The 25,167-nt window shown below is 33.9% G+C and overlaps 1 protein-coding gene across 2 annotated transcripts in view; it reads right to left on the reverse strand.

The window, feature by feature from the left end:
• Positions 1-25,167, reverse strand: part of LOC150100065 (alkaline phosphatase, tissue-nonspecific isozyme-like) — an 89,032-nt gene that overhangs the window by 40,512 nt on the left and 23,353 nt on the right. Inside the window, exon 1 of one of the 2 annotated variants that reach the window (XM_090402945.1) lies at positions 14,508-15,027. The exons of the other annotated variant lie outside the window; for it this stretch is intronic. Within the exon in view, the coding sequence (XP_090259071.1) occupies positions 14,508-14,595 (88 nt within the window). The 5' untranslated portion in view covers positions 14,596-15,027. Of the gene's footprint in view, positions 1-14,507; positions 15,028-25,167 lie in introns of those variants that run through there. 2 annotated transcript variants of the gene reach the window in all.

Raw genomic sequence — 25,167 nt, forward strand, 5'->3', positions numbered from 1 at the left:
ATAATTACTGCCATTAGATTCAGTAATCATATCGACTGCCATCTCGACTTTCACAATTGTTGTCATTAGATTATTCAGCAATCAAGAGAAGAGAGAGACTTTTTTAGATATCCAGGGCCTCACTAAATTTAGGGAGCCCTCAAAATTTGGAAAGCAGAAATAAAATGAGGTCTAGGAAATACTTTATGATATATTAAATACGAGGAAAGATTTTTAAACAGTATCTCATTTTAGAGAAAGATTGAATTTCATGAATAGCAACCTTTGATTATGTGATTGATACCTTGTGTTGGAATTTTTAATTTCAGTAATTGCATTATTTCTTTATTCTCCAACATCTTTAGTCTCATAAATAGCGTGATGCTGTATTTTCTAAGAAATCAGGTTAACAGTTAATTAACCTAGAAACTGCTCTGACAAGGAATGTGTATGTAATACTGTTCGAAATGCTTCTATTAACAAGTTAGTCACTCGCTGCTATTTCGTATTGTTTTCTTTTTATGTGTGCATTAAAAAAGAACGAATTCTTCCATTACCTTTATTTTCGAACGTATATATTTTATTTAAAGTTTGCCCAAATCATGTTAGTGGATACCCAAAAATTCTGGGCATCCACTAACAAATCTGTTTTTCCACAGATGCTTAAAGAGTCAGTCTTGGGTGACATCGGTATGACCCAACGAAATGCTTGGAATAAGGGGCAAATATTACATGAGTACATAATATACTTTAAAAAAAAACATTGCAGTTAATAATACGAAATGAGATATCTGCAAGCATCATATTACAATAGATTTTTGTTTCCAGTTTATACTAAAACGCAAAAGGACACTGTTTGTGCACAAATAATAGGCAAAAGTTAGCGAGTTATTTTGAAAGGGTATTATTCTTAGTAAATGTTCCTATTTAGCCACCGCGTGACTTGAATTCATTCCCTGATGTATTTTCTTCTCGTGTGATTTGCATCTGTTTAAAATGCTCCATCGTGTATGACGATACTAGATCTATAGTTTCATCCGCCATAAGCTGTTGTAAGAGTCTTTCTCTAAGGCTGGAAATTTACTCCTTTTAGATTCCTCGAAGTGCAGTAGTCTTATATATACACTATGTTGACAAAAGTATTTGGACACCTTACGTGACATACAGATTTCGGATCCTACCACATGCAAATATTCAGGGAGTGTCTGCTTAAGTCTAATAAAAGGTGGGATGTGTTTTGACTGCACTGGATGTCAAGATGCTACGTTCAGCTGAATTGACAGACTTCCAACGTGGGATGGTAGTTGGGTGTCACATTAGTGGTCTTTCTGTCCGTGACATTGCTACCCTTCTCAGTATACCGAAAATCACCGTTGCTTATGTAATTCGTAAATGGTGCTACCACTGCAGGAAAACGACATTCACTGATCGAAATCGACAAGATGTTTCAAATGTTCGAGCATCCTGCACGTCATAAGCGGCGGATCTAGCAGTCAACCTGGAAAATTCTGCAGGGGACATCTGCAGAAAGTTACACGCCTTAGGTCCACTGCAAGACTTCTGCGAACAAGCCACATTATCACTCCCCTGAACGCCAAACGACGTTTGGACTGGTGTCTTTCACCGTTCTTGGACCGTAGATGATTGGAAAAGGCTTCTGTGGAGCGACGAATCAATCTTCCAAATGTTTCACTCTGATGGTCGCGTTTGGATTGGAGATTGCCTGAGGGACGGTTCCGACAGGGCTGCATCATTCCAACTGTCAAGTTTGGTAGAGGCTCGATAATAGTATGGAGATGGATGGTGCTTGGTCCATTGGTGAACATGCCCAAAACCATGACGTCTGGTGATGCCCTGGATCTTCTGGACAACTTCATGCTTCCGATGCTGTGGAAGGACTTCGGCAGTGACCCTTGCATGCTTCAGCACGACAGCGCTCCATGCCATACTGCACTGCATGTCCGAGACTGGTTTCCACAAAAAAAGTTGCAGTGTTGGACTGGCCAGCTCAGAGTCCAGACCTCAGTCCCATTGAACATTTTTGGGTTAGAACGCCGAATTCGCTGCAGACCACAGCGGCCGTTACCAGCATCAACAATTGGTAGGTTGATTTGCTTTGGAAGTTGCTGTGTTTCAGGATGAAGGTGGTCTCACTTGGTACTAGAAATGTAATTAAAACGTATATTTTTACCACAACTAGATGTTCAAATACTTTTGTCAAAATAGCGTATGTTGCCGAGAACCATCGTATTGGTTTTACGAGTAACATACGGTTACCCAGTGTAATATTTTTTCACTCAGCGTTTTTCCCGAGATATATCCGTTTTCTTCAGTATAAACTGACATATTTGAAACTTTATTTTTTATATTGTTTTATCATAGTCATGTGTCCACGTTTTCCTTTCACAAATTGCGCAAGAAATGCTACCTGCTTATTTTCTATCAGAATACGCTGATAATGATTGCGTAATAACTGTATGCGCATTTGGAATGCAGCTAAGCCACTCAAAAAAAAAAATCTTGGTTTTATTTACTGGCTTGCGAAACCACCTGTTCGGAGAACAAGATGTGGGAAAAAAAATATGCATTTTGTCCTATAATTTTTATAATGCATTTGATTCTGATCGTAGATGAAACTAAACAAAAAATCTTCAGTTTTTATTCGAAAGAGTAGATGACATTAAAAAAAGAGAAAGAAAAGATGATTTCAAATAAGGCTGACTCAGTAAGCAAGAGAGAGAGAGAGAGAGAGAGAGAGAGAGATAAAAAGAAACCAGAGAAAAGCCGAACTGTTCTCAGGTTTCTCTTTTTATCTCTCTCTCTCTCTCTCTCTCTTGCTTACTGAGTCAGCTTTATTTAAAATCATCTTTTCTTTCTCTTTTTTTAATGTCATCTACTCTTTCGAATAAAAACTGAAGATTTATTCTTTAGTTTCATCTACGATCAGAATCAAATGCATTATAAAAATTATAGGACAAAATGCATTTTTTTTCCCACATCTTGTTCTCCGAACAATGGTTTTTTTGCAAGCCAGTATTGTTTTTCAAGAATTGTGACAGTTTACAATCACATGGCATAACAGTAACTTGTGCACATGCGATCTTTCATTACAAATTGCGCAGGTTTAGTGGTGGGTGGGGATGAAATTACGTTAATAACACTGAATATCGAATATGCTAATAAGAAGGCATATTTTGTCTAGAGAATTCATAACTTTGAAAATTTAATTTTGATTTTTGTTTCTATATATATATATATATATAAAAATGCCAGTAGAATTATTATATTTAACTTGATTATATAAGTACATTCTACAGTGGTATATAAAAAGTGCAAATAGGTAGTATGTGCTGAAAATGATATTATCAATGACCAAGGTTAGTGATTTTTGGAATATAATTAAGTATTTTTCGTTTATAACACAAAGACGGCTCCAGATTTCTGAAGCAATCTCAAACAAGTTCGGTAGCACACACACGCACGCACGCACGCACGCACGCACGCACGCACGCACGCACACACACACACACACACACACACACACACACACACACACACACACACACACACACACACACACACACACACACACACACACACACAGGGTTGCGTTTGTTAATTAGGTCATTTTTTTTTTTACTTCACCTAAACTGCAAGTTTATCTCTAATAACTAAATGAACAAGCTATCAGCATATTTATTGCATAACATCATTCCGTATGTTTATGCATAGTGTCCTCACTCAAATGACTCATCTTAAGACGTTCATCTCGGGACCTGTTCGCGTCTCGAGTACTGATCATCTACTCAGTTAATGGAGGGCTTTGCAAATTTCAGAAAATCTGTGTACCTTAATATTTGACATGTGAGAGCCTGACAATTTGACATAATAGTTGTTTTTGACGTTTCGTGTAATTTAAATAGAATGCGTTGCGCATGAAAATATTCCTGAAGGGATATAAGTGTGTTGTATAGGAATTATTTTCGAATAATTCGTATACAACATTTCCTAAATTTGAATTCTCACTTCCTATTTCTGCCAAAACGAACTCAAAAAATACTTTAACGTCTGTCTGAAGCCGTTATGGCTATTACAGTTAATTAATGGAAAGGATAGTGGATATGGGTAATTTTGCATGAAAACACTTTTGTGAGTAATTAAAAGCAGCTTCTCTCTCTCTCTCTCTCTCCCTCCTTGTCTCTCATCTCTTCTACTTAAAATTTTTTTCTTCTTCTTTTAGTTCTATTTTTCAAACATTTTATTTTCTTTTATTAATGATTACTGAATAATTATAGTCAGTATTTAGATGTTCGACAAATTTCAGCATTTAATAATAAGAAAAAAAAATTACACTTCTTCTCGGCACTAATTCCTCTTACATGTGCTACCGGAACCTTTCTAAAGTTCAGGCAGCATGCTGAAGTCAATCAGATAGTTATTTCCTACTCTCTCACTTGTGAAACTTGAGTAATGTATGTTTTGAACGTGAGCAGTACTAAGAAATGAAGAAACACGGACTGAACTCTGTACATTGTGAATGTTGTTCGAAAATTAACCTAATAAACAAAACGAAAAAACGTTTTCAGAATCTGTTTCAAATATCAAGTATAAACTGAAAGATTTGGAGGAATTATTTCCCGGGAGTGCCATTTTTTCTCATTATTAAATGATTAATTTTCACTACAGTTTAAGCATTGTCTATAATTATCAGAAGGGAATTTGAAAAAATGCAAAACATAAAATAATTTCTGTTCTGAAGACTTTTTTTTTTTTTTTGAAATTTGCTCAAATCCCCCACTGCTTGTTACAAATCCGTTAGCAGTCTTGATGCCTCCGGATGCCTATCATAGTTCAACATTGGATGACCTGAACTAGACTACCAAATGCCTTGCAGTGATAGGTACGCAACTAAGGCTATGTGTTCTACAGCTAGTTTTTTTTTTTTTTTTTTTTTTTGTGCGGGAAAACTGTCACCTTCCTATAAGACACCTCCGGTTAAAAGCTCTTACAAATGTTCCTCATACTATATGGGATTCTAGACCACATCATTTCAGTCAAAGACGATGTCACCCGACAGCTATGGAAAGTCTTGAAATAGGAATCACTTAAAAATTAAGAAATAAAATATATAACGCTTTTCGTTCATTTTGTGTTGAAACGCATCGGTATTTCTATGAACCTTCATGTGGTTTAGTCAGTATAATATCTCATTCGAATCTTGTACCGGAACTTTGGTTGTTGACGTATATCGCTTCCGACTAGAAAATCCAGTTTTTTTAACATCGAAGTAGCAAAACAAGGCATCCCAAACACGCGGCTAAAAATCTGCGACCTGCAATGAGATTTGAATGTTCTACATAATACGACTCTTTAACTGCTATCTTTATTTAAGTTTTTTTTTTTATATTTATTTCTTGTTTGTTTATTCTGGTGCTTATCAGTTGCATAGTTAATTTGCAGCGCCAAAGTAAATATTTATTTCATGTGAAAGGTGCTTAATCGTAAACAAATAATAAATCTAGTAAACATACGTTTTTATATTTCTTTGTTTCATCTCATCTTATCTTCCTTTTACCCTCTTTTACCTTGCGGTGTCGAGGTTTTATTAATCATCGGACCTCAAACCATTCACAGGATAAGGTGGTCATCCCCCCCCCCCCCGGTCCGTAGTGTTGAGTTCTCAAGGCCAGTTTGCCTATTTTGCGGGATGAAAAACCCCCAGGATAAACTAGCGAAAAAACCCTACTGTCCCCCCCCAAGATCGGCTAACTTGGCTATGGCTGAGGAAGATCCTTGGGCTCCTCACATCATATAAATAAAAATTATGTTTTAAAAATAAATAAGCTTGATGTTATTTACTATTATTATTATTATATAATAATTTTTAAGTTATGCGTGCTATTTTTTAAAATTTTCTTTTATAGACATATTGTTTACTCAACTTATATAATATTCCTAAATTTCTCGAAAACCTATAGACTATCCAAAAGTCATATCTATTTCGACATTTGCCGTGTATAAAAATGCCGTGTATAAGCGCGCGCGCACGCACACACACACACACACACACACACACACACACACACACACACACACACACACACACACACACACACACACACACACACACCATGACCTAAAAATATGCAATAACTACTTAATGAACGAATTTTAAGAATTTCTCTATGAATTTTCGTTCAGCAAATGCTCCAAGTTAAAATACCGAACAGACAAACCTTTCGGTCTGCGCAGACCGAAAAAAAATGGAGGGAATATTGCCTCCTGCTTAGGAATGTCAAACTATCCGCCTTTTACTGAATACCAATTCCTCGCTATATAACTAGCCCATTGCGAAATTTTGCGGTTAAAACTAACGTGTCTCAAATGCTGGTTTGAGTTTGACATTCCCACACTGAATTAAATGAATAAAAACTTAATAAATGAAAAAAAAAATGTATGTTTGGAGGCTTCATTCAGACCTTCGTTCCCTCTAACTATTTATAGATAATTGAACAGAAAGATAATTTCATCATAATCCCACTCATGTTTAGAGAAAAAAATTCGTGGAGGGGGAGATATTCTCTATAATTTCTGCAAGAATATATTTTACGGAATATTCATGAATATATTTTATTTTTTTATGGTCCAGTGGTTTCGTTTATTCCGTTGGAAAGATCTGCATCGAATCTTATTTTTCGTCAAAGGTTGAGTTCAAAGTAGAAAGGAAGATCTTTCTTGCTTTCTGTCTTTCTTATAGAAGATCTCTCTCTTCTTGCAAGATAGACTTTTGGATTGATTGGAATTGCGGCCTAAGCACCCGAGGCCATAAGATCACTGTTGATCGTGTGTATTTGTGTATCGTGCATCCATTCCAGATTTCTTTTTTTTTTTTTTTTTTTTTTTTTCACAAAGCAGATAAAAAAAAAAAAAACTTCTACAGCCGCATGAGACTGCTATAAGATATGCAATCTGGCAACTATTTCCATAATTAGTTTATCTCCCTCTGTAACAAGGTTTCGCTAAGTGGGTCGTCCCTTGACAATTTAAGGGTCGCGTAATTCTGCTCTCACATTTGCCGAATTTCGCGGTATAATAGTTATTGCTACTGAGAAGATACACAAGTAGGTGTAGTAGATGTAATAGTGCTTGAATCGAAGTTTCTGTCATGAGCCTGTGACTCGGGGTGGGAAGAGAGGCTAGAATAATAGTAATAATTTCTCTGTTCATTCATGCGAAAATTCTTCCAGGAAGTAATCTCTGTCTTATTGTGAAATAAGACAGAGATCACTTGTCAAGTGATTTGTTAGTTTTGACAAAATTATTTTATTTACTGTGCGGCCTATTAAAATAAAATTTAACTTCACTGTATTTACTTTTTGCTCTCTTCGTTCGTTTCGTAATACTCTTTTAATTTATAGAGTTGTCTTGTTATTTATTTTGGCTTTGCTTTGGAGTTTATAAAATCTTTGAAGATGGCAGTGTTTTTTTTTTTTTTTTTAATGTAGTTCAGTTTTCCATTCTCAGTTCAATCCGTAACTTCCATATCGGAAAATGCTTTCAATACTGTTGATTAGTGACTGAACTTAAGCGGAATGAGGAAGAGCTAACTCGAGCACTGTCTGATAATGGGGTGCATCTAGCACAATTAATAAATGTCCTTGCATTGTCTATAAATGAGGGAAGTACAATTTGCATTGTCTATAAATGAGGGAAGTACAATTGGTGGACCACGCTTTGGGTTAATAATGTGCAGTTCTTCCTCTTCTAAGTGACTTTAGCATAAATTTCCATATGAATAGAGTTAACTACCTTCTTTTTTTTTTTTTTTTCGCGTTTAGCCGGATGGACTGCTTATTCGTGTGACAATGCTGTTATGTTTTGTCTTGCTTATCTCCTAAAGCATCTATAGTTTAGTCGGTATCGATGATGCCCTTTAGTTGGAAAGACCAGGGTTCGGATCCCTTCTAGGACTCGAAGAACCGATCTTTTCAAGTGAAGATGAGTTAGACGACCTCATAAGCAGGCAGCACCGTTTTCCTGCAAGAAACTCGTTTTTACTCCGCAAAACAGATAAATCGGACAGAAGAACATAAGCAATTAACTGATTAAATACAATGGTCTCATAGCCTCGGTTGCTTCTGCTACATTTCCCAAACAACAACAATAGCTTGTCTCCACCTCTTTCTTTAAATGCAAGTTGGTTTTGCTTTTGCTGATTACTTTCTAGGAACAAGTTTCTTTCCTTACTTATTTAACGGGATTTACAGTTTCTTCATTTAGATGAAAGAAGCTGTAAATCCAATAAAATATCTTATACAAGAAGCGAACTTAGTTTGACATTGAGTTGGATTTTTGACAGCAAAAATCCAACTCAGGCTTTTTCCAAATGAACATGAGTATTTCATGTTTTCATGAAATATAAAGGAATAATAGGACTAAGGATAATAGTTCTTAAGTCTTTTTTATGTGTTAAATTTTTTAAACAATGTAATAAGGCACATAGGACTACAAACAGGATTCTTTCTTACTTTAACTTGCAGGAACTTTGCTAGTAGACACAAAGAGAAGTAATTTCCGTATGCAAAAACAGTTGTTAGACCTCGTTTAGAATATTGCATTCAAGTTTGAAATCCACATCATAGAAGAATGGATATCAGAATGGAGAAGAATAACCAGATCTGGAATGAGTGGCCGATCGTCTGAAAAAAGCCTTCGATTTTGGGTTTTTACATTGGAAAATTAATTTTAAACCAATAAAGGGTGGATATAGATTAGATTTAAGAAAAATATTTTAATGAGAGAGCAGTCAACCGCTGGGAAACAAACTACTGGAAAATATTGTAGTGGTAGCAGATACTTTTGGAAAAATTTAAAGAGGTTGTAGACAAGTATTCCAATAGAATTAATTTAACTTAACTGGTATTCCTTATAGTTTGACTTAAATATAATAGTTATATTGAAAATAATAGTTTGTTTACTCAGACAGAATAGTTTTACTGTAAAAATTTATTGCGCTTGATGAGAAATTTTAAAAATATTTAAAAATATAAAAAAAAATTTTAAAAATATTAAAAACTGCGCTTGATGAGACCATCAAGCGCATTTTTTTCTGTGGAGGATTCTGTGTGTTCTGAGGACGATGCCATATAACCTCTGTTTTCTTGCCAGATCTTATACTAATATTGACGTTGTGGAATTAAGCTAGTAACTTCTATCGCTATTATTAGAAGTACGTTTTCGCCACCTTACATCAAGTATATCAAAAGATTGAATACAAGCTGCAGTCTTCTCTTGCAGATGTGTCCGGATTATACCAATCATTTTTCATTTATACCGTGGTTCATAAAATGATGCTACATACATCGGAGAGAGAGAGAGAGTTATGAGATTTTATGAGTCTGCCGATCATTTCTGGCATGAAATGCTCGGCAGAGCATTTCATGCCAGAAATGATCGGAAACCATTATATGGCTCTCGATTTTATGGATATTATTTAAAGTAATTGTTAACGAACACAATTACGTGGGTGGATTCACATTCTGTTTTCTATTAAAATGGAAGGTTTATCGTACAGTGTTTTTTTTTTTTTTTATTACAGAAGACAATTTCACTGAAATAAGTGGAGTAATGGTTTGCTTATCTTCGATATCCTTTCTAAATATATATGGGGTAGCACGCAACAGTGCGATACAAATCTAAATTAAGAGTCAACGAAGGAAGTATTGAAGCCAATGGCGTGTTTGGCTTGGCTTGTTTCTGTAGTAAAATGTTTTCGGTGACATCGCATTAGATACAATATCACATAATCCTTCACGTGTATATGACTATGTAGTTTTTATTTATATGTTTATTTGGGAATAAGAATAGGAATTGTAGGAAGAGTGTTTTATTAAATGACCCAGCTCTATGTACTGTTTACGTATTTGATTTTGATAGGAAAATAATGTGGAAATTGATTACTATTTATAACTCTATATGTCATGACAGTGCAAAAAGCACCTGTAACAGTAAAGGTACATGTATATCAGCCTTGTAGGAAGACTGTTTTATTAAATGATCCAGCTCTATGCACTGTTTACGTATTTGATTATTTTGACAGGAAAATCATGTTATTAAAAATTTCTTTGGTAAGATGTTAATGTGGAATTTGTGCTGTTGCTAAGTCCATATGTCATGACAGCGCAAAAAGCACCTGTAACAGTAAAGGTACATGTATATGAGCCTTGTTTCCGAGTTCTCCAATGATATTTTTGATGTGACATGAGTATCTTGATGTTTGTCAAAGATAAACAGTTCTCTCATCGTCTGCCTCATTTAAAACACACCTTTTCAAAACAAGCTTGAATAGTTTCTTTTAAATCGGATCTGAGGAACTCTCAGTGTTTCTTGGAGAAGAGTAGGAAACAGTTATTATGTCTATCTGGTTCCACCTACCATCTCCCTTATTTTGGACGGTTCCTTTGAGATAAATTTAAGGTGAGTTTTTAACCATACTTGTGCGTAGTGTCTTATTGTCTGTTCACCAGGTATCTTCCCGCCTTATAATACATCTTTTCACCTAGACTAGTATATTATCGATCCAGAAAGTGACTCTAGACTTCCTCCTTTTGGGCCTACAACTAATTCCTCCCACTTCCATGCGTTCTGTAACCTATTGTCAATAAATGATAGGACTGCAGGATATATGTAAGGAAATTAAAAAACAACAACTTTAAAATTCAATAGAAATAACGCCAATAAAGATATAAGAATTTTACATCAATACTCTCGCTCTCTTTTTCTTCAATAGAAATGTAAAAAACGATAGTATTGTGAGCGAAGTCTGCTGGTTGTTAATAACTTATATTTCAGTTTCTTTTATACTCGAGATTAACAATGAATATTGTTAGCCACAGCAAACCAGAGCATGCTGTATTATCCAGTAAAGCATTTTTTTGCACATTTTTATTGACTTTCCACATACAGTGGGTGGCTTTCATACCACTATTATAAACTACTTGAATACAAGTTGAAAATACATAAATATAGTTTCTTGGAACAGCAAGAAAACGCTGTCTTTCAGTAATTACTTCTTTTGATAAAGTTTTATCTTAGCTGCATTCACAGGAATAATAAAATAAGTTTCAGTATTAAGTTTTTCTCTTTTTTTAAATCAGAATTTCATTTAAGTGAGGACTAACCGTTTATTTAAGAGACCGGACGTTTTTGTTGACCGTCAAAGCAATGTATACCTTTTATTTAGAAAAAATTACATTCGAATTCCGTCATGGACGAGAGGACCTTTTCCCAGACCTATTATCAATTCGGAATATACTTGTTGGCTCTGGGACGTATGCTGGGATTTGTGTTCTTCTCGGAAACTCATTTTTCATCAGAAGTTCATCATATTCCTGCCATAATTGACAATTCAACTTCAAAACATTCACATTTTAATGAAAGATTACATTGACATCTCATATATAACCTTTGTTATTTTAGCGCTTCTAAACGATTCAACCTAGACTAAATATGAGATTTGGGAAATTTCACTTAATCTCTTTTCGGAAAATCTGAGACTATGTGTGGTATGTAGATAGTGGTAGCGGTGGTATGGTTTGTATCAAATGCTCAGTGATGTGTGTGTGTGTGTGTGTGTGTGTGTGTGTGTGTGTGTGTGTGTGTGTGTGTGTGTGTGTGTGTGTGTGTGTGTGTGTGTGTGTGTGTGTGTGTGTGTGTGTGTGTGTGTGTGTGTGTGTGTGTGTGTGACATTTGCAGTGTTTAATTAAAGTGGATATTCATAGACTTTGGCCTGAGTTCTTATGTCGCACAGCTTGCATTAGACGAAGCATTCATTTTCAGTTCTATTCTACTGTAATTTGTCCTAATTGCTTATTGGACGGTTGAAGGGATCTGATAAAACCATGTTCATTTCACAAAAACAGAGCTAGCTTATCTCACTCTTTGTTTAACATTTCACTGTAAGCTCCCATGTGTAACGTATGCAGGATTTTCTTAAAGCAGGGAGCTACATGGAGTATAATATTCCTTAACAAGTAGTGATGTGGCTTTTTTTTTTTTAAAGAGAATAGGGCCAGCTTTTTATATATTAGCTTTTCTACTTTTATGTATCAGTTTTCTATCAACTAATACCTAAACTCAGTGCAGCAAAAATTCGAAAATAGTACTGAATCGGCATTTGGGTATGAGCGTGTATGCATGAATATACTGAATTTTGAAAGAGAGTTACGTATTCTTACGGAAATTAAGGAAAGACCAGCTTCCGTAGCCTAAATGGTATCAGTGATGCCCTTTTTGAAGACCTTGTTCCGAATCCCATCTAGAACGTGAAGAACCATTATAAGGACTTTACGAACAAAGGCGAGTTAGCCGATCTCATATGGAGGCGGACACGATTTTTCTCATCAAAACTCAGATTCACATTTCTCTAAACAGGCCAAGTGTCCACAAGAATACACGTAATTTACAGACAGAATACACTGATCTTAGTTGTTTCTGTCGTTAATTGAAACAGCATCTAGAGAGAGAGAGAGAGAGAGAGCAGAAGAAGGTTCATCTCTTTGTAATCGCGGTACATACCATTTCCTAACTTTTTTTTTTTTTGCAAATTTCTGTTTCTTGCAGTGAGGGGCGTTTTTCCTCGGCATCTTTTCCGCATGATGCAACGCATAGCACTCGTAGTACTGTGGCTTTTACTTTCAGCACCATCTGTGATCTAAATTGTGTCACAGATGGAAACATTAATCTATGTTTGATTAATGTTTGAATGCATGAAGAGAAATCTATGTTTGAATGCATGAAGAGAATACACCAGCATCTTCTGAATTAGTAGAGCTGAGAAATAGTGGGAAATCATCCCCCATAAGAGTTCCTGCAGCTTTCACCTTTACTTTAGAGGAGATTTCAACACCACCGGAGTCTTTTACGCCATTAACACAGTTGTATTCGAAAAAGAAGGGGAAAAAAAAGCACAAGCTTTTTCTCTAAATACTACCTTACCGAGAATCCGTAGTATTCATACGGCTAGTATGAATACTACGGATAATATAAAATGTAAGAAAAATATAATAAAAAAAATCCACGTCGCTATTTTTTCTGTCTTTTTTTACAAATTAAATTTGTATTTTTTTTATTTAATTGAGTTTTCATTTTGTACTTGGATGTGTTGAAAGTATATTCATTTGTGTAAAGTTTGGTACTGTACTTATTCAATACAAGAAACACGTCAAAATCAATAAGCAGTCATTAATCAAAGTTAATGATTATTTATTGACTCTGACCGACTTCTGTACCACGGAGATAGCAATTCATTTTATTGTTCCGTCGATAGACGGAAATAGACAAAGCAAATTATAGGATGTGGCGTTGAGGTCATTGGGGTGTTCAAAGTAAAAAGAATGCGAAAATTGGGAGAAAGGTCATCTAGTGTAAATGGCACACAATTTAGCTTAGAAATTCGAGTCCAGTCAGCAGAAGAAATACTGCTGATTTCACAAAAATTAACCGATTATTTAAAATTTTTAAACTGGTAATAATTTTAACACGAAATGAACAGTTAATGAAACTGCAATAAAAGTAGCGATGCATGACTGGATATTTGAAATGAGCGATACAGAAATAATGTTGACTTTGCACTTTTGAAAATCTTGTTTCGTTATCTTGACAATTATCCGAGTTCTGAAAAATATCAGGTAAAGGAACATGAAGAATATGACAACTCCTATCGGTTTTTGCTAAAATGATAGAAATCATTGAAAGCACAATATGAAGATAAAAGTATCAGTCGTTGATTAAAATACATTTAACAGTACAGCAGTAAATCCAAATCTTTTTATAACATAGGTAACATCGGTTTCTTTTTAGGATTTTTTAAAAAAAGTATAAATATTTAAAGAAAATGAACAAATGTAAACTCATACGAGCTATTTTGGGTTTTATCTCGCTTCTAAAGAAAAAAAAAATAGTTTGAAAGAGTAATGTCAGTGCAACCTTCAATGTACTAAAAGGACAAAAATACGATTTTTTAGGAATGCGGTTGTAAAGCAACGAAACAAGACAAATAACTTATGCTACTTGCGTACATGTATCCTAAACGAATAAAAACGGGCGTACTTTGCTTCGTCTGCTATGATATTCACTTTCAATATTATTAGACATTCTTTTTATTTTTGTTAATATTAGTTCTGGAAATACTACTACATGTAGAATATTAAAGCATGAAGATTTACTTGTACTCAGTAAATTATTAATAAATTTATTACTAAAAAGTAATATATCGTTTATAAAATAATTTTAGTCAGTTTCTATACCGACACATTTCAGATTTACTTTATTTTGTACTAGAATAAAAGCGTGAATTAATTACATGTTCTATTTTATCATTAATATTTTGAATTCTTGTCATACCTCTAATATCTTAAATTATAAAACTAGAAATATTAATCATTTGTCGCCTGATTTCTCCACTTGAAATATTTGTAATCATGCATATTTAAACGGCTTATAAAAATGAAAAAAAAAAAGTCACTCACCTTCATCAACATAATTGGTTTCCGCAGCGGTCACAAAACTGTGTATAATAAAGATGACACAAGAGATTAAGATGTGATGACCCCTCATCTCAGTATCTTCCCTGAGAGACGACTAACTGATTTTATGGCGGGGGAGACGAAGGGAGTGCTGACTTTACGATCGTCCCGTATGTATGGTGTTAGACCTCCGCCGTCTTACACGGCGAAAATTAAGATATCCTCCCGGTGCTTCTATCCTACCAAGAGGCACTCTACAGTTATAGGGAGCTTACAGGAAGCTGACACTATTGATGACAGGTTTGTTGTGTTAGCAGGCTGTGACGTAAGGGCGGTATCCCGCTATGCCCGGAACCAGTGACGTCATCAAGCCGGCAGATTTTACAAATATGCCGAGAGCATTTAGCAATCAGAAAGAGAAAGTTAAATGAAAATATTCGTGATAAGGTTGCTTGCAGTTATAATAGCATTTTGCTTTCTTTGTTAGCGAGTTAGAAGAAAGCCGTTCCACACGCGGGGAATATGAGACTTAATATCACTGAGTGACACGAGATTGAGCGGTTTCATATTAACTGAGCACGTGTCAACTCACGGTTTGGAGAAGTTTTTATTTTCGATTTTTATATCTAAAAATATTCCCTGTTTCAGACACGTTTCATAGAATGAACGGGATAACAAATTCCAAATAATCAAGCATGATTTTTGAATATGAAACATTCAAAATATTTCTATCATAATAACATATAAGAATGTTTATTGTTATACTATTTCAGTTTCGTTGATTGAAATAGGATATAATTTATTAGAAAGCTATCGGGTTTGAATCCCACCGAGGGCTGGACGCGTGAATGTGTGGACGTCTGTTAATGTCTTTAGGTGGGAGGTGATTTTCATCGCTCAGTGTGAAACTGCCGCTCCTCTCATTTGGAGGTGTGAAGTGGTTTAGGATTAAAAAATCTGAAAAAAAAAAGTACGGAATCATATCAGCTACCTTATTTTTTCCTCAATTGATTTTGCGTGAAAGTTTTTAATAAAAACTAGTAATAAGTGTTCCTTGAAGTTGTTGGATTTAACAAATATCGACCACTGTGGAATTAGTTACGTTCGAATTTTATTGAATATTAGGATTAATTAGACAAAAATCATCATCATCATCATCATCATACGTATCAAGGATTTAAGCCTAGTAGGCCTGTTCCGGCCTTAGAAGTTATCGTTGATTCGTTTAAGAGGCCGTCCTGGTTTTCTTTTTCCTAATGGCTTGTACTTTAAGGCTTGTTTTGGTAATCTTTCTGTTTTCATTCTTTGAACGTGTTCCAACCATCTATGTTTATATTTTTTAATTTTTTCAATTACTGGTTCTTGGTTTAATTCTTTCATAATATCTTCGTTTCTTTTGTGATCAAATAGGGTATACTTTGCAGTTTTTCTCATAAACTTCATTTCTGCTGTTGTTAATCTTTGTTTGTCTTTTTGTTTTATTGTCCAGATTTCGCTTCCATACATTAAGACCGGTACGGCTAATGTATTGCATACTTTTAGCCTGGTTTGTTTTTGAACGAGGTTTGGTTTAAATATAGAGTTAATTACTCCTGTTATTTTTAAATATTTTCCAATTTTTATGTTTATATCTTTTTCATTTTCATAAGTGATCATACATCCTAGGTAGTTAAATGAATTCACCTGTTCTAAGATCTTGTTATCTAATACTATTTTAGTTCTTGCTGGATCTTGTCCTTTAAAGGCCATAGTTTTTGATTTTTCCGTTGATATTATCATACCATAATCATTGGATATCTCATTTAGATTTAAAATAGCTTTCTGTAAGTTATCTTCAGAATTTGTAATTATTATTTGGTCGTCTGCAAAGAGGAGAGTGTTTAAGCTAACTGTAGGTGACAGTTTAATTCCTTGATGTAAATTTTTACTCCATTTTATTATTATTTCATTTAAGTAGATATTAAAAAGAGTTGCTGAGAGGGGACATCCCTGTCGGACCCCATAGACAAAAATAATTTTTACTATAATTTTAAAATTAAATTGGTGTAATATGATGCAGAGTCTCCGTAGCTCAGTTGAAAAGTCCGGGTTCGAATCGCGTCTACGCAAGGAACCTTTGAAAGGTCTTTTCAGTCAAACTGTGAGTTAGCCGGTCTCATAACGGAGGTAGAAGATTTTTTCAAATTCCCTGAAACTCGGGTTTTTCGTCCTCAGAATACTCACACCATCCTCGTGAACACACACAAAATACTTACCCTTAGAGGGGATGCTGCAGAGGATTGGCGAGCCGGTTGCATCAAATTGCCTAAATCCCCTAATCAGGGGACTCAACCCATTTTGGACGGATGAGAAATGAATGGGTGGTAATATCATACAATAAAGCTTACCCTCACAATGGTTGAAAGTTGTAGGGCGTCTGTCAAGGTAAATCACGCCTATTTCACTGACTACAAAAAATACACTGACAACATGAAAACATTGTTGCGTTCGTGTTACTCAAATGAAACGTATGGATCCTTCTCACAAAATGCTGTAGAACGTGTAATGCATTATGTGGGCTATAGGCTAGTTGTTGATGCCAGAGGCGGAACCTATTCATTTCCTTCTCGAACATTCGCAGGTTGTAATCACTTGGGAACATTGGATGAGGAGAGTTATTCAGGGAAAAGATGTACAGGATGCCAGCTTAGTTTATCAACACCCGTGAAAGTAAAGGTAAAAAAAGTCTGTAGTATTATTGAATAGTCGTAGCTTCTTGACAGTCAAATGTGGAGAACTGCATCAGCTACTCTGAGCCCTTCCAGCACATGGCCAGAGCCGGGTGGCTTAAACACCAATCTCCTTGGTGGATCGAAACTGATCTAGATAATGAAGAGGACTGTCCTTTGCGATTATCATACAGAATCGAGGTGGTCCATAATTCGTTGGCAAACTTTTATCTCCTCCTGTTTTAGTATTTAAAAAAAAGATGGTTACATTTGTGCTTGCTTCCAAGCTACTGAGTTGATAGAATGTGCAGGTGTAAGGTGGGTATTGATTTTTGGCACATTTTTGAGGACATTTGGGAAGAGTATCTTATCCCTCAAAGCTCTTGAACGACGTATGAATAGAAAGTCTAGATGTCGCTAACAATCAACTCGGGCTCTGGATATACGTGTATAATAATGAGATCCAATTAGTTTGAAAATTCTGTCCTGTTGTGCCATCGTCATTTGTGGTTTAAGCCAGTAAGAATATAATTTGATCGGCTAAATCCCAAATTGGCACACCATCCTCGTTCATTCAGTATCCAGGTAGATACCTAACAGGATACACTACGAGAAGGTGAGGATTGGAGATTAGATATGTCAGAAGCCTTGGTCGGTTCTCAGCATTCCTTTAAAGGCTATGTGGGAGTCTCCTCTCAGTTATACAGCTCCGACAGATCTGATAATGCTGGAGTCTTGAAAGATAACAGATTGATTTGGAGCGAAAAATTGTTGATAGGAAGAGTCGTGATGTAAGTTTTTTATGTAGTACTATGATAATATTCTGTACATCCCTTGAGGGTACATGTCAGGAATTTGAATCGAAATCATACTTAGAATTCGATTCTCTTAGAATTTGTTTTGCGAAATATAACCTCCATGCCAAACATCTTGTGCAAATTTCGATATACGATTATAATTTTATATTATGTGTCACATTTTATAAAGCTTTTAATTGTTTTTTAATTTATAAACTCGAGTTTCAAAAAATCCTGTCTTTATACATTGCAATAATTTTCCATTTTCCATTACAATGGCATCTTCTATTGCCTTAGCCTAATACTATTCACAGAGAAAGAGTTCTTATTTTTCCGCGAATTGAACTATTCGCGAATATCAAGTTCATACAAACTCCAGTATCGCAGAAATATCGCATCTCTCTCTAGATTTTTCCAGTTTCTCAAGAGGGCTCTTTTCTCGAACACACACACACACACACACACACACACACACACACACACACACACACACACACACACACACACACACACACACACACACACACACACACACACACACACACACACACACACACACACACACACACACACACACACGCACGCACGCACACACACACAAAAAAAAAAAACTGGAAAATTACTGAAGAAATTATTCAAGATAGCCATGAAATTAGGGCTATATCTGTTCTTGTATTACAAATGCCTTAGGAATTTCTTCAGTAAACTGATAAACGATTTGAAGGCGATTAAGCATTCCAGCCAACCCATCATATTTAGTCATTGTTTGGCTAAGAGATTTAGATAATTTGGGTAACCCTAACTCTAGAGACTAAACATGGTATTTTATGAGTCGGTCCCTTCCCTTTTAGTTCCCATAAATCCGGCGAAGGCATGCACTCAATAAATTTAGGTGTCACGTAGCGTTATTCTAATCAACCCAGTCCAATCGATTTATTCCTTCTAATAATTTCAAACCGTAGAAAAACAAATTTACGTGCTAGTAAATAAAAAATATATGAGCAAGAAAGGTAGCTCATTCATTTTAATTATAAATTAAATTTACTCTTTGAAATTAGTTTCAAAGCGTTTTTTTTTTTCTCGTAGAATCTTGAATTGAAAATTTTACAGAATATCTTCTTGTCTACAGAATATATTATAATCACAGAATTGAACGTCAAGTTCGAAACAAGCCAAATGTTACTTCAAAAAGCTGCTCCTGAAACCAAACTGAATTGTTGGCAGTTTTATAATGCAAAATATTACGCATAATAAAAAAATTGTCATTATTTGAATAAGGATTACAATTTCATTATTTTCATAATCAAATCGTAATCCTTATTCAAAATTATATGGCTTGCTTCGGTAGCTCACTTCGTAAAAGTCGCTGCTTATTGACATCTTTCCTATTCCACCCATTTGTTTCCTTTTCTTTGTATCATTGTGTATGAATTTCATTCAGCATAGAAAAATGTTAAAAACGAAGACACACGTACTGAAAATACAATTAACTTTTCTTAAAAATTGAAACACGCTTTGGTAGAGCACTGTGCTCTACCAGAAAAACGTCACGTTCACCTTTCCTCGCTTTATATTCGTTATAATGCTTGTGTGTATTATACTCAAGTTCAATATTATCAAAAAATACGAACTTCCCAAACGGCTTCTCAAAATATAGAAACAGATTTAATTATGCTGTTATACTACAATATATATATATATATATATATATATATATATATATATATTTTTTTTTTTTTTTTTTTTTTTTTTTTTTTTCAAGACACCTAGTAATTTTATATAAACTTGGTTTTTAAACACGAGTTGCCTTGGACTTGCACTACGTGCAGGCGCAAACTTGACTTTCTTGTCTGTTTGCTTACTTGGGAAATAGGATTAAAAACCAAGTTTATATAAAATTACTTGGTGTCTTGAATACATAATATACCCAAGTTAAAAAAACTTTCTATATATATATATATATTAAAGATACCAAGCTATTTTAAGCCTGGTTTTACTCCATTTCCCAAGTAAGCAAACAGACAAACAAGTCAAGTTTGCGCCTGCAAGCAAGTGATGCAAGTCTAGCTGACCCTGCACGTAGTGCAAGACCAAGCTAGACTTGCAGGCGCAAACTTGACTTGTTTGTCTGTTTGCTTACTTGGGAAATGGAGTAAAACCAGGCTTAAAATAGCTTGGTATCTTTAACATTTATTATACCCAAGGTAAAATATTTTCTACACACACACACACACACACACACGTATATATATATATATATATATATATATATATATATATATATATATATATATATATATATATATATATATATATATATATATATATATATATATATATATATATAAAGCATTATATTCTGGTTAGATCAAATTATTCGCCATAAAAACTATTTTTATTCGCCATATGGTGTCCAGTTCCCTTAGTCAAAAAGTAAACAGTAAGTTTGTTAAGAATATAGCCAGTTCCTTATTAATTTTGTCAGATATTTGATATTAAGTTAAGCTCGAAATTTATTATTTGAGAAAGAAGAGTTTGTTAAAATCTTTGGTTGCGAAATTATTGGGTTTCTCGCAGCTCTTGAACTTGTTTTGCAGAACATAACAGTGATAACCTTCTGACTAATCTGAAGTATCTGTAGATTAATGAATATAATCCGTTCGTGTGGTCAAAGTTTGGCGGACGAACTACAAGGACGACTGTCTCATTTGAATTATAGTATGCAGTGGATAAACAGCAGCCGAACAACTAAATAGCTCTTGAACAGTGCCGCGCCTTGGCGCTGACAAAGGTTTGACACAAAGGGCGTAGAAGGCGCCCTTGTGCCAAACCTTTTTCAGCGCCCCCATAAAATAAGTTTCCATGAAAAATTTTGCGAAAAATTTTACTTTGTTAAAAGTACAAAACAGTTTATACGCATACATAAAAATAAATGTTATTTAACAGTAGTAGAACATTGTAATCACCGAAATTCATTAATAAGGAATTTTTAATAATAAAATTTTTTAAAATGTTTATTCCTTGATATATAAATACAACAGAATGTGTGTGTGTGTGTGTGTGTGTGTGTGTGTGTGTGTGTGTGTGTGTGTGTGTGTGTGTGTGTTTATTTATAAGATTAAAATTTAACTGAAAATTAAAATTTCTCACCTAGTGCCAGAAAGTGGTTTAAATATTTATACAAATAAATATAAATATATATAAACAAAAATTACTTTTATTTTAATATAAAAAGAAATATTACATAACGAAGATAATTTGGATTCATGCTTTTAACTATATAACAATTAGGATAAATGTAGATTTATTTTACATATTTATCCGTCTTGCTTTAGCCGCCACATAAATTTTAATAATATCTTTAATGTCTAATGAATCCATAATATTATTTTCAATTGATATAATTGATAAATCCGTTAGACGCTCTCCAGACATTGTTTACCGCAAATAATTTTTTATTAGTTTCAGTTTTGAAAAACTTCTTTCCCTGATGCTACGGATATTGGTAATGTTCAATAAATACAGATCGCAATCGCAGTATTCAGAAACGTGCCAGTTAATTTATTTTCCTATATATGATTTAAAACATCCTGAGGAGCCGACTCTTTTTTAATAAAACATTGCAAAGTTTTTAATTCCTCAAATAAAGTCATACCATCAATATCGCGATTGTCGGAATCTTGACTTGTCGCTCAGTTTTAAGTGCAAATCTTTACAATGTTTCATTAAATCTTCATCGCTCCAATCTTTTAATTTGCTAATGTCTCTTATAACTTTAAAGTCCTCGCTATGTTGTTTTAAGAGTATGAATCTTTCCGTGACTGAAGTTATTGTCGTGTCTAAAATCGCGAAGAAAAAATTTATTTTAAAATTTTGTTTACGATCATGCGTTGTCTCATCTGATGCTTCGTAACCAAACATTTTTGTTTTTGTTCTTTTGCGAATGTCTGGAAAAATAGGATCAATATTAAGATCTTTTGCTACTTCTTTTGCAGTTCTAATAATGTTTTCAAAATATTGGTCTGTTCGGCGAGTATTTAATTCTTGTATAACGTAATCAAGATTTTCTGTAATTTTTCCTATATCAAAAGTCGGATTCTGCATTATTTTGCTTGCAACATTTACGAGACTTAAGATTTCGTACCAAACATGAACAGAGCAAATAAATTTAAACGAATAAATCTTTGAAATTAAGTTGTCTGCCTGAACTCTAGAATCGATATCTTTAGTTTCATCTTCTGTAATATCAAAAAGAGCCTGGTAAATTTCCTTGATATCATTTTTAAGTGGCTTTATTGCTTCTACTCTACTTCCCCACCTAGCAGCAGAAAGTGGTTTAAAATTTAAAACACAAATATGTTTTTTTTTTTAATATAGCCAACGCTTCACAGATATTGAAAAATAATTATATAATTTCTGCATTAGCCCAAAAAAATTTACAGTTTCACAGGATATCTTAGCTGCATCATTAACTACCAAATTTAATGAATGAGCAGCACACGGAATAAAAAAAAAGCCCTTGAATTTATTTCAAGGATTTTTTTCTGCAGTCCATTATGTTTATCTCGCATATTTGAGCAGTTAACATAAGCTTGGCTGCGTAAATCCGAAATGTTAATATTCAATAATTTTAAATAATTTTTTATAAATTGAAATAGTCCTTGCCCAGTGGTATCTTCTACAGGTTGAAAACCCTCAAAAGTTCATGAATTTCTGCTATATTTGTATCTTTATTCTGATCAACAAATCTAATAACAATATATAATTGTTCTGTGTGGCTCATATCCGGAGTAGTGTCAAGAATTAATGAATAATATTTCGCCTCTTTAACCATTTCTAAAATTTTTTGTTTTATAGCTTCAGAAATTATACGGATGATTTCATTTTGTATTTTATCACCTAAATAATGAGCAATGTTCATTTTTTGTGATGTTTGAATGCGATGCAAGTGTTCTGCCATTATCGAATCAAATTTAGCGACAGTTTCTACTAACTTTAAAAAATTGCCGTTATCATTGTCAAAAGGTTTTTGTGAAGAACCTCTAAAAGCTATACACTGTCTTGATAAATGTTGTATTATGTAGATTAACCGTGCTATAACAAATTGCCAATATTTTTTCTCAGTTTTGTATAACCTTTGTTGTGTGCAATCCATAATGCATTTCTTAATCAACGACATTTTTAAGTTCGCTGTATTTTGAACAGTTTTTAATGTGCGCGGAACTTGTCTAGTGTATTTTTAGTATATGACTCAAATGTTGACAATCGTTACAACCGTATTCGTTAGTAAGTTGGGAATTTTGACTACCAAATATTTTGCAATAATAACAGAAAACCGAATTTCGCGATTCTGAATAAACTAAATAACTTCGTAAAAGTTTTTCTCTATTTGCATTTGCTGAAGTTCGATAATAGTATGAATCGGAAAACTTGCGGCCAGATTCATCTTTGGGAAATTCTGTATTAACTACTTGACGCGGGAAATGCTCAACTAAACAATCTTTAATTTGGTAGTTATATGATTCGGCCAAGTACCTGGATCACTAACATTAAAATTTAGAGTAAAATTTGAAGTTTCGTGTTTCGCTGAATCGGAATCCAATATTTCTTCTGCTGCAACTTCTGTAGACAGTCCTGTCAGGCCAGTTTCATTTTCGCATATAACATTTGTTTCCTCATAGTTATCTTGTGTCCTCTCTTTTTCTGTAGTAGAGCTACACGGAGTACTTGCGAAGCAAGTACTCCGTGCAGCTCTACTATAGAAAGAAAAAAAAAAAGAAAGTTCTGTTCTTCGTTTTTTATGTGGTCCTGAAGTTAAAAATTTATTCAGCGATCCAGCCAATTTATGTTCCAGTTGTACTCGTTGCAATTGTTTTTTTCTGTTTTGTCCACCAGAAAACTTTGACTTTTTTTTTTCCCGACATCTGTCGGTTAACATACTTCGTTAGACTTTAAAATAAGAAGAGCGTTAAAAATTGTCCACCAAAATAAATAATAATTGCTGAAAATTTTCCTTAAACTTATTTTTTAACCCCTATTATTTTTAAGGTGAATGGCCTAAAACTGACTATTTTTTTTTTACTACAGAATTTGATTTTTCAGATGTTTTGAATAATAAATATGCTTACATTTTAGGTAATTTTTTGAAAATTAGCAATTAGCAAATATTAGGCACGGATTGATTTCTCAGTGATATTTATTTAATATTTTTTACATTCTGGTAATTGTTTAATAAGTAAGAACTTTCTAGAATATTAAAATTATTTATTAAAGAAATTAGTAAAAGGCCCCCCAACCTCAATGTCTTCCAACCAGAAGAAGAACAAATATATAAATAAATCTCTTATTTTCTAGACGTCTACCCAACATAAGATAAAAAATTTTTGTTTTCAAAATAAGATAATTAACTAAAATGAAACAATGAAACTGATTTTCAAACTCAGCAAAAATATAATAGACGTGCTTACTCTACGTGAATAATAATCCAAATTCACAAAAACAAGTCAAAAATTGTCCAAAGTCACTTAAACACAGAATACACAATACATTCAATATGTTTCACATTCAAAATTGAAATGACGCTGAAAAAATGTAAGTGCATATTTGGATAGATGGTATGTTGTCTATCCAAATTCGAATTTAAGAAAACGTGTGGTTTGCTCCAGTCGATACAGCAGAGGAGATGTGATTATTAGTTAGTGTTTATATATTCCCAGTTGTCTCTAATTGCACTGCTTTTTTTTTTTTTTTTTTTTTTTGAGAAATATATTACACAGTCTGCAAATGTCTGTGAACCTTATTCAGTAACATGATAAAACGAATTGTTTTTCGTGTTTCTGCAGTACAGTTGCTGTTGTGGAGGGCGTATTGTTTACTGCAGGGAGTAAAATGTGAAAGTCGGAGCGACTGTGATTGGCAATTTGAGTGGGAGAATTCATGCATAATATAATTTAATATATATATATATATATATATATATAGACTATAAACGTTTATGAAATTCACATCGTATGATACTTTATGGGTTGTTTCCTTAAGTATCTAATAAGTGAGTTCTAAAATGTCTAGTTTTAGCATGTATGACTAATTTTTTTATTAATAAAATATAATAAGCATGTATTTAACTGTCAATGGGAAATGGTGCCTTTTTTATTTGCT

Source organism: Typopeltis vanoorti, chromosome 13 (genome assembly GCF_054136105.1).
Source record: "Typopeltis vanoorti isolate ZY-2024b chromosome 13, IOZ_Tvanoo_1.0, whole genome shotgun sequence".
In the NCBI taxonomy this organism is placed as follows: Eukaryota; Metazoa; Arthropoda; class Arachnida; order Uropygi; family Thelyphonidae; genus Typopeltis; species Typopeltis vanoorti.